The sequence below is a fragment of the Mobula hypostoma genome, unplaced genomic scaffold, assembly GCF_963921235.1.
Source record: "Mobula hypostoma unplaced genomic scaffold, sMobHyp1.1 scaffold_53, whole genome shotgun sequence".
In the NCBI taxonomy this organism is placed as follows: domain Eukaryota; kingdom Metazoa; phylum Chordata; class Chondrichthyes; order Myliobatiformes; family Myliobatidae; genus Mobula; species Mobula hypostoma.
Window position 1 is genome coordinate 500,929 of NW_026948211.1, and position 9,414 is coordinate 510,342.

General features: G+C 48.3%; 1 protein-coding gene across 1 annotated transcript; it reads left to right on the forward strand.

Moving 5' to 3' along the window:
* The first annotated feature begins 6,833 nt into the window (after positions 1 to 6,833).
* On the forward strand, positions 6,834 to 9,174 carry LOC134341860 (probable G-protein coupled receptor 139). Its single transcript, XM_063039799.1, has 2 exons — positions 6,834 to 6,900; positions 8,264 to 9,174. Exons 1-2 carry the CDS (start codon positions 6,834 to 6,836, stop codon positions 9,172 to 9,174), a joined length of 978 nt encoding a protein of 325 aa, XP_062895869.1.
* Positions 9,175 to 9,414: the final 240 nt, after the last annotated feature.

The following is a 9,414-nucleotide window of genomic DNA, read 5'->3' on the forward strand; positions in this document are numbered from 1 at the left end:
TAGGAAACTCCATTAATTACCGCCAAAAGCTCTAATGTAAAGTAGAAAGGGATACTTTCCAAACAGCCCAGAACACTAACTGTCCCGATAACCACAGCCGCCGTTCGTTCGGTGCAATATTTTATTTTCGGCTTTTCACAACAAATGGCCACAAATCTGTCAAAGGTGAACGCGACTGTCAGCCAGACAGAGACCCCGGTGCTGGCTATAAGAAGGCAATAAAACACCCTGCAAACGGGAGTTCGATGGAGGAAGGAAGTATTAAAATATAGGAAAACAGTCCAGTTCAGCAGAGGGTCAGAGATAACGACCAGGAGATCGACCGCTGCCATTCCCAGCAGGTAGAGAGTGATACATTTGGAGAGACCGCACTTTCCTCGGGACAGGATCACAATCGCCACCAGGTTAACTGCAAGAGAGAGGGAGGGAAACAGATATTATTGACTCGTCAGGGAAATAGAGCAGCAGTGTGATAGACTCAGATTAGATCTTGTGCCTTTTCTCTGCCTCAAAGAGTGAATACCGGACCAGGGACATATCAAGCGACTGAGAGTCTGCATTATCGGCGCGACAGAGAAGCTGTTGCGAGTTTTGTAAATGGGTTAAATTTGGGTGAATTCGCAAACCGACGAGAGGACAGCTGCTTAAATGCTTCCTCGGCCACAGTCGGGGATGGGCATTAAATGCCAGCATCACCGGCTCTGAGCAGCACAGGAATGAAATAAGATGCACATCGGCAGTTCCCCCTGCTGAGATCTCTAAATTAAAGGAGCCATTCGCATTGTTCCATCACCCAGTCACGCAATTCACGGACGATTCATACGGACAGAACAGAAGGACGGCTGGTTCCCACAGATACAGTGCAGCCCTGTGTCCTCCTGTGCAGACATTTCGATTCACAATTATTCCATGACATCGAGGCAGCGGAGAGGATTTCAGTCAAAGGCAGCATCTCGGCTCCAAAAGGGAGCGCTGTCTGCTACTAAAGCAATGGGATTAATATTGTCATCGCCTTCCGCCCATGACTGAAATGCGGGGACTGGACAGGTGTCTGTGGAAACAAGTAGCGAGAGAAACACTTCAGAACATCGGAATTAACTCTCAGTCCTGCCGTTTGCAGGTGTGACAGCGGTTTACCGGGAATTCCAACGGCTGCAATAACGGGGTAGTAAATCTCTTCAATCCGCCAGATTACTGGATATCCCATTTGAGTGAGGCAGTGAACGCTATTGCCCTGAATTCCACAGCTCGGCAAGACACTCTGGGCTGACGTACTGCAACAGGCTCTGATTTATACCGGGGATCAATCTCCAGTGACAAGGTCCCACCTCTTTACATCACCTGCAGTGTCTCAGGTGTAAATTCTGTGGGGATGTAACACGAACACGTCAATATCATTGGCATTACCACATTCAGATCCCCCTGTGTAATTCGACCAGAATGTGCAATGGGAACAATAAGTGAGCAATGAGGATCTCTATTTACAACATCCCGCAGTTGTATTGGCAGCGGTCACGACTGTTCCCATCTTCCCACCTGAAACTTTCACTGTGGTTCTCTTTCCACAAGCATTCCGGAATCGATGTTTCCAGCATTTTCTGCACTTCTCACTGTCACGCCTGTTGTTTCATCTACAAATAGATCCGGTTTCCCCTCAGTGTGATCCGGATCCGGGGACACATGAAAACCCCTCCCAGTCTCCTCCTGCAGACTTTCATTTTATTTTTACTCAGCAGCTCCAGTTTGGCCGCTCAGGCACCAAACCCACCCCATCCTGTCCCACTATGTGCTCTCAGATATGAAGCATACCCGCTGTGTACACAGACACAGACACTATCAGACCTGGAGAACAAAGATGTTTACGTCATTTTGATCAGCTTTTCCATGATTATGTTTATTTCTGATATTTTCAAGCCCAGAGCTCTCCATGTCCCCGCCCCCCCCCCCCACCCACCCCCATCCCGGCCCCATCTCTGAAACCGTCTTCTCTGTTGAATCTACCAGCGGAACAGTTGGATGCTGAAATACTGTGGCGTTCAATTAGCCGCGGGAATATAATGGGCTGACAAGACCATTCAGTGCCCTGTGGGTTACGAGAGCAACTATCAACACGTTTGTCTCTGGTGTAAATACCGGCATGATTTAACAGAATATTTTCTGTCAAGTGTAGATTCCACTCGGTACACAAAGGTCTTCATCTGCTGCGTTAACATAACAAAACCCGAGTCCGTGACATTCCCTACGAGGTGCCCTTGTTGATATAAATGCAGGACCGCCAAGTAAGGTCACATCATCAAATGAGGTCATATTAGAAACCATTATAATCACCTAGACACACACAGACACATACACTTCTTCTCGGTTGTCTATCGAAATCAGACGATAACGTTCACTCCATTAACGGTGAGATCTTTGATGAATATACAGTCCTATCCTGGACCCACACGCTCTATTGCAGGTGGGACATGTATATGTGGTAGTGGTGACAACCATGACTGCATTTCTCCTGGCTCTCTTCTGCTGTCTTCTGGTTGTTCTTTCCATCTCCAGAATACGAACCCCGTCCCATAACAGCAATCGCCACGTGTTACGGTCAGCAGCAACATCCTCCAGGTCCTCGGGTCTGATCTTGAACTTCCTTAAAGCATTCTTCATCTGATCCTTACAGCGCTTCTTCCGCCCTCCAGCTGAGCGTCGACATGATGTAGCTGGCCGTATAACACTCTGCGGGGTAGCCGACATGGGGGCATCCTTATCATCCCCAGCCACTGCAGCTGACGCTGGGCGATCATGGCCTCGATACTCCTGCAGTTGGTCTTTACAAGTATTTCAGTGTGAGGCACCCGCTCACGCCAGGTAATCCCCAGAATGCGCTGGAGGCAGCTTATGTGGAAGCGCTCCAAGGACTTGATGTGACGGCTGTAGGTTACCCGAGCTTCACTGCTATAAAGGAGGGTGGTGACACAGACCGCTTGGTATACGGTGACCTTTGTGGAGGGACGAAGGCTTCAGTTCTGAAAGACTGTACGCGGAAGTCTCCCAAAGGCAGCTGACTGACACACACACACACACACACACACACGCAGTCTCTCTCTCTCTCTCTCTCTCTCACACACACACACACAGATTTCATCTCTCTCTCTCTCTCTCTCACACAGAGTTCATCTCTCTCTCTCTCTCTGTCTCTCTCTCTCTCTCTCACACACACATACACACACACAGACACATTCCTCTGAACAATCAACCATTCGTCCGACAGACCGCAGAACAAATAACACACAGAATATCAGACATCAAATCGCAGAGTCCCCGAAAACAAATCTATATTCACGATCCGCCGAGGTGAGTGAACCCGATCCAGGATCCGATGTTGCCGCCACAGCCACCGACTCAGCCAGTTCAAATGTATGTACCCTACAGCGGCAGATGCAGTTCCGAGCCGAAGTGCGTCGATTAAATTACGGAAACAGTAAAGCACGTTCAAAGCTGAGGACATTAAACATCACATCGCAGCCGAAGGTGAGGGCACAGCCACGAACCGCCAAGGCGATCGAACTTGCAGTGTGGGACCCAAAACTCGTTCACCTTCCTCCGGTAGCAGCCCCGAGAGTGAGGGCCGTCAAGCGCCTGCAGACGGCACTGAGTATGCGTTCGTTTGACGCTCTCATGCTCGACGAATTTAATCTTGCTTTACACTTTATTCGGTGCAGAATAATGGGGTCGACCAAGGGCTAATGTCCCGCTATTAGGAATTGACCCACCGTAAACCGCCAACGAAACCCTATCTGCACTCCACACCGAATCCACTAGGAGTTCACAGAATCGCCAGGTCTTTCAGTCGGCCCGAAAACACAATCTCGAAAGGGAAACCACAGTCTACAATCGATCGAGTTCAAAAGCAGACAAAAGTATATTTGGAAAAATAATCCTCTAGTTACTTACTGGGGCTGACGGTCATTGCAACCACCTTTTAGGACTGGGCGGAAACTTTGAGAGATCTATGGACATGGAGCCCAAGGTCTCTCTGTCCATCCACAGTGTTGGATTCCAGACACTAACCCTGTATTCTGCTTTCAAATCCCACTTTCAAGAGTGAATCTCTTTACACATTTTCGGGTTGAACTTCATGTGGCATCCCAGCTCTCCGTCCTATTCCACATACGGTGTACCTACAACAATCTTCTACAGACTATGGGACATGGGAGCAGAATTAGGCCATCTGGCCCGTCGAGTCTTCTCCGCAATTCAATCATGGCTGAAGCATTTTTTAGACTCATCTTCAGCCCCAATTCCCGGCCTTCTCCCCGTAACCTTAAGAACTTATCATTCATTCTCTGCCTAAAAACACACCGTACGACCTGGTCTCCATAGTTGTATGTGGCAAAAAAAATCCACCAATTCACCACCCGTTTGGCTAAGGAAATTGCTCTGTATCTCTGTTTTCAAAATGTTCCCGTCGATCCTGGGGCTGTACCCTCTTTTGCTAGACTCTCCCACCATGGGAAACATGCTTTCCCCATCTACTCTTTCTAGGGATTTCAGCATTCAAAAGGTTTCAATGAGATGCCCCCCCCCCCACCCACCTCCATCCTTCTGAATTCCAGCGAGTAAAGACCCAGAGCCATCAAAAGTTCCTCATATGATAGCCCCCCTGGAATCATCTTTGTGAACCTCCTCTGGACCCTCTCTAATGCTAGCTCATCTTCTCTAAGACGAGAGGCCCAAAACTGATCACAATACTCAAGGTGGGGCCTCACCAGTGCCTTGTAAAGTCTCAGCATCACCTCCGTGCTCTTAGCACGTCGCCACCAAGCCCACTCACCGTCCCCACCCACAAATGCATGAGCTAAGACCCGCAAAGCGGATAGACAGTAATTCATTGTTCTCATTGAACTCATTGTTCTTCTTTCTCAGTGAAGTCAGTGGCGATTGTGATCCTGTCCTGGGGAAGCTGGGACGTGGCCTCTCCGCTTGCAGCGCTCTTTACCGGGTAGCCATGGTAACGGCGGATCTACAAGCTGGGAGATGACAGGTGAATCCGGATCTGCTCATAGGTCAAAGCATGTATCCGTATCGAGCTCTGAAATCTGTATTTCTCCAGAGAGCCATAATACAAAGAAGGAACACGAACGTCACCAGAGAGAAACATCAAACTCACCCTCCCCACCATCACCCCCAGACAAAAACAATGGCCTCCTCATCAACAACCCGCAAAAAACACATCCTGTCGCACAAAACGGAACAGGAACATCGACCCCACCCCGCACCAAACCCCCGTCCCCCGCACAAAAAGCTAACAGAACACAACAGCACAGCAACCTCCAAACACTCTCCCCTCGCACAACAGAACGGTAAAGGAACGGGCGATAGGGAAAAAAATAACATACAATACAAAAAGAAGTCTTAAAAAGTACAAATCATATTCGCAGATCCACGATACCATCCTCCAATATCACCGATATTCATCGACAGACAGGAGCACCAAACGAGGTAGAAGCCTACGCGCCTGTCACAACGAACAACACAGCGGAAGGCCGCCCCTTCTCCACCGGCGATGAAAAGGCAGGCGGTCAACGCTGAAACTGACACTTGCCTTCTGCATTCTCAGTCTCAGTCACGATCTCTCAATATTCTTCTACGCCGTTATCGGCAATTAATGGACGTTTTAAACGGAGAAACGCTGTCAAAGATCAGATTGCACACCGTCTGGAAATTTCTTCGCACCGAGGCCGTCCGAGCCATCAAATCTTCCAGAATCTTCTCGGAGCCAGCAAAGCGCTGGATCACTCCGTGGGCTACCTGCAAGAGGTCGTCCGAAAGAGCCATCTTGACCTTCCCACCCAGAAAGCTGGAAGATAGATGAACCCAGATCGGTGCGGCAGAGGATGAATATGAGAGGCTGGGAGCTGATCAGTGGAAAGGGCAATGGGCTGGAGGAGAAGGAATCTGATAGAGTGTGAAAGTGGATCATGGGGAAAGGGAATGGGAGGTACCGGGGGAGGTGGTGGGCATTTCGGGAAGAGGTATGATGTCAGAAGAGAAATGAGACAGAGGGAATGGCAAGGGAAAGGAATCAATATCGGGTTGGAGAAATCGATGTTCATGCTATCAGATCGTAGGTCAACTAGGCGGATTATGAGGTATTGCTCGTTCAAGCTGAGAATGGGTTCATTATTTCAGAAGATGATGCCGTGAATCGATATGTTGGAGTGGAAATTGGATTGGTATTGAAATGATTGGCTATGGGGAAATGACGCTTTTTGCGAATGGAGCTGAGGTGCTCGAGAAAGCGTCAATTAATTTGATTCATGGTTTGTATGCGTTCGGTATCCTCGTGAACCTGGATGCTGCAGGTTCTTCACTACATTACAGGAACATGCAAACTGCATCGTCTTCTTCATATTTCTGCTGCAAAATCGACAACCGAGGCAATTTCCAAGGTGAACCAGAGCAACCGATGAGATACAACATTGGTGACAACGTCTATGGAGTCCAGGAATAGGCGAGATCAACAATAACGATAATGAAGCCGAGAGGTGAGACAGAGAGTGTTTCACAACGACGGTCACTGACTTGTCGAAACGTCATTTCTTCGTCTTTCAGATTTGGCAATTGCGTGTCAAGCTATGCATACCTCATCACCATTGGCAATTTATCTGAATTATATCATGTTTATTTTTATCCCCGCTGTTGGAAGACACGTCAGCCTTGTGTAGTATTGAAAATTCAGCGTGCTGGAGCGAGTATAAATAAATGACCGTGGAGATTCATCAGCTCAGAGTTTCTTCAGTGAGATCACGGGCAGCTGGAAGACAGGCTGAGTCTCACTCAGCATGCTTGAAACATTTTACCGAGTGAGAAAGATATATTTCATGGTCATTGCCGTTATTGATGTTCCTGGTAAGAACAGGGGCGCACTTACATTCGCAGTTTCGTGTGCGCGGTGTCTGGATACGTTTAGTTACCGACAGCGACCTGATGCCGGTGTATCAGTGAGCGCGGTGCAGACATTGTGACAAAACTTCGTGTTCGTTCAGAAGTTTCCTTCCCGTTTAATCCCTGGCAGAAATTAAACCGGCAGTTGAAACAGATGTAGAGTGGAAGACTGGGGAGATGGATTCAGATGGCAGGCGGTTTTGATTTTTCAATGTAAGTCCTCTGTCACAATAAACACCGATCAGCACCATTAAGGGCTATTTGGCGTTATTCGGTGCCAATAGTGTAACAAGCTTCAAGTTCAAATTTGAAGATATTGCGCTGTGTTTTAAGAGATTGGTAAGTTTGAATGTAAAGTGGGAAGCAGAATCCACGTTAGGGGAGAACGTTAGACATCTCTTGTGAGTTAAACCCCGAACCATCGAGAGTTGCGAGAATTCAAAAAGGATCTGTGCGGGTGTTAGTGTACCGGGGTTTGTTCCCACGCCCTGCTTTCCGTGGTGAAAAGGGAGTTAAGGGTCAGCCCAGCGGTGTCAGCTGGAGGTCAGACCGAATACATACAATACTCCGCTCTGGAGCAATGGGGATTGAACCATTTAGAATAATGCTTCAGTAATTTGCAGCATACCCAAAAGAGGCAGATGTTTTGTAGTATCTAGTCGTTTTTGATGATTAAAGCACTAACGTGTAAAATACTTGAAAAATTCAACAGGTCAGGCAGAATCTTTAATACGAGAATTGGAACTTTCTGATCGGATATTTTGAGATAGTGTAAAGGGGCGCTGGCCAAGAGTAGCTGTTGAATTTAAAAGAAGCGAACTAAGCGGAGCCCCTGTGTGCGGGTGATAAACGGGGAGTCCCGGTTGAGAAACAGACTTGCGAACGGCGAAAATAAATTTGTTTTGAACTTTCTAATGAACAGAGGCGAGGGGAACGGGGCTTCGCTACATGGGGAGAGTGGCAGTGCATAGGTAACGAGAACGCGGCAATCACCGTCAGAGAGAAAGTTGCCGAAGTATCCAGGCCTTAAACGTTTGTCGAAATCCTTGCGGTTGGAGATATGTATTGATTCACACAAAGTCCCCTCGGCAATCAGCTGACAACGCCTCCTGCGCAAAACCTGCTCCTTTTGAGGTACCGAGTATCCTACACTTTCGCCCAGCATGCTCCGCGTGAGGCATCTGCGGCTCCGACTTCACACATTTTAATCACCCAGAACCCAGTTTTGTGCAAAGTTGGATTGTTCTCAATTTCCAGTTTATCTCTGTCCTGTGACCAGCGGATCGGCGAGACAGTAATTCCCTAATTCATTTTCATGCTTCCCCAGTGAACCTAGTGGCGATGGTAATCCTGTCCCGGGGAAAGTGCGGCCTCGCCACCTGCACCACTCGCTACCTGGTGGCCATGGCAACCGCAGATCTACTAACCATCATCTTTGATGTCCTACTGTGGCGGGTCAGTTATTATTATTTTCCCGGGACTTTCCTGGACATCACCCCCGTATGCAGTGTGATTACTGTCCTGAGAGCGGCAGCCACAGACTGTTCTGTCTGGTTCACCGTCACTTTTACATTTGATCGGTTTGTCGCCATCTGTTGTCAGAAGCCGAAAACAAAATATTGCACCGGGAAAACCGCCGGCGCGATTCTGACAACAACTGTCGTTTTGCTCTGTTTTAAAAACGTGCCAAATTTCTTCAGATATGATCCTGCGAAAGTGATCGACAATGTACCCTGGGACTGTATTGGAAAGCTGAGCTACTATACGGATTTCGCGTGGAAGGGGTATAGGATGTTTTCTACGGTTCTAACGCCATTACTCCCGTTCGTGTTAATACTCCTGTTCAACGCTCTGACAGTCAGGCACATTTTAGTGACCAGTCGCGTCCGGAAGGGGCTGAGGGGTCAGAACAAGGCGGAGAACCGCAGTGACCCGGAGATGGAGAGCAGGAGGAGGTCTGTGATCTTACTTCTCACAATCTCCGGAAGCTTCATCACCCTGTGGTCGGTGAATGTTACCGAATTCCTCTATAACACCATTGCCGGATTGGATCAGAATAATTACAGCGATTCGGAATACATATTTCAACACACCGGATACATGCTGATGCTGTTAAGTTGCTGCACAAACACGTTTATTTATGGGGTAACTCAGTCCAAGTTCAGAGAGCAGTTCATCCGCGCAGTGAAATATCCGCTCACGTCAATTATTCAACTAATTAATAAACAGAATATCTAAGTTCTGCGCAGTGGTAGCCGGAGTGTTTTCCACTTGACAAGTAATCGGAGAACGTGGCAGCGGCGAAGGTTAATCAGGTTTCGAGTCCGAGAGAGACACAAGCCGGGAACAGACCCCTCGGTACCCGCAGCCCGCGAACTCCATCTCCTCCACATTATGAGACTCATCCCAACTGGTGTTGTAATTTATTCACCACGTTCCCGCTGACGTCACCGCGCCGCCTCGTTCTCGATGATGACA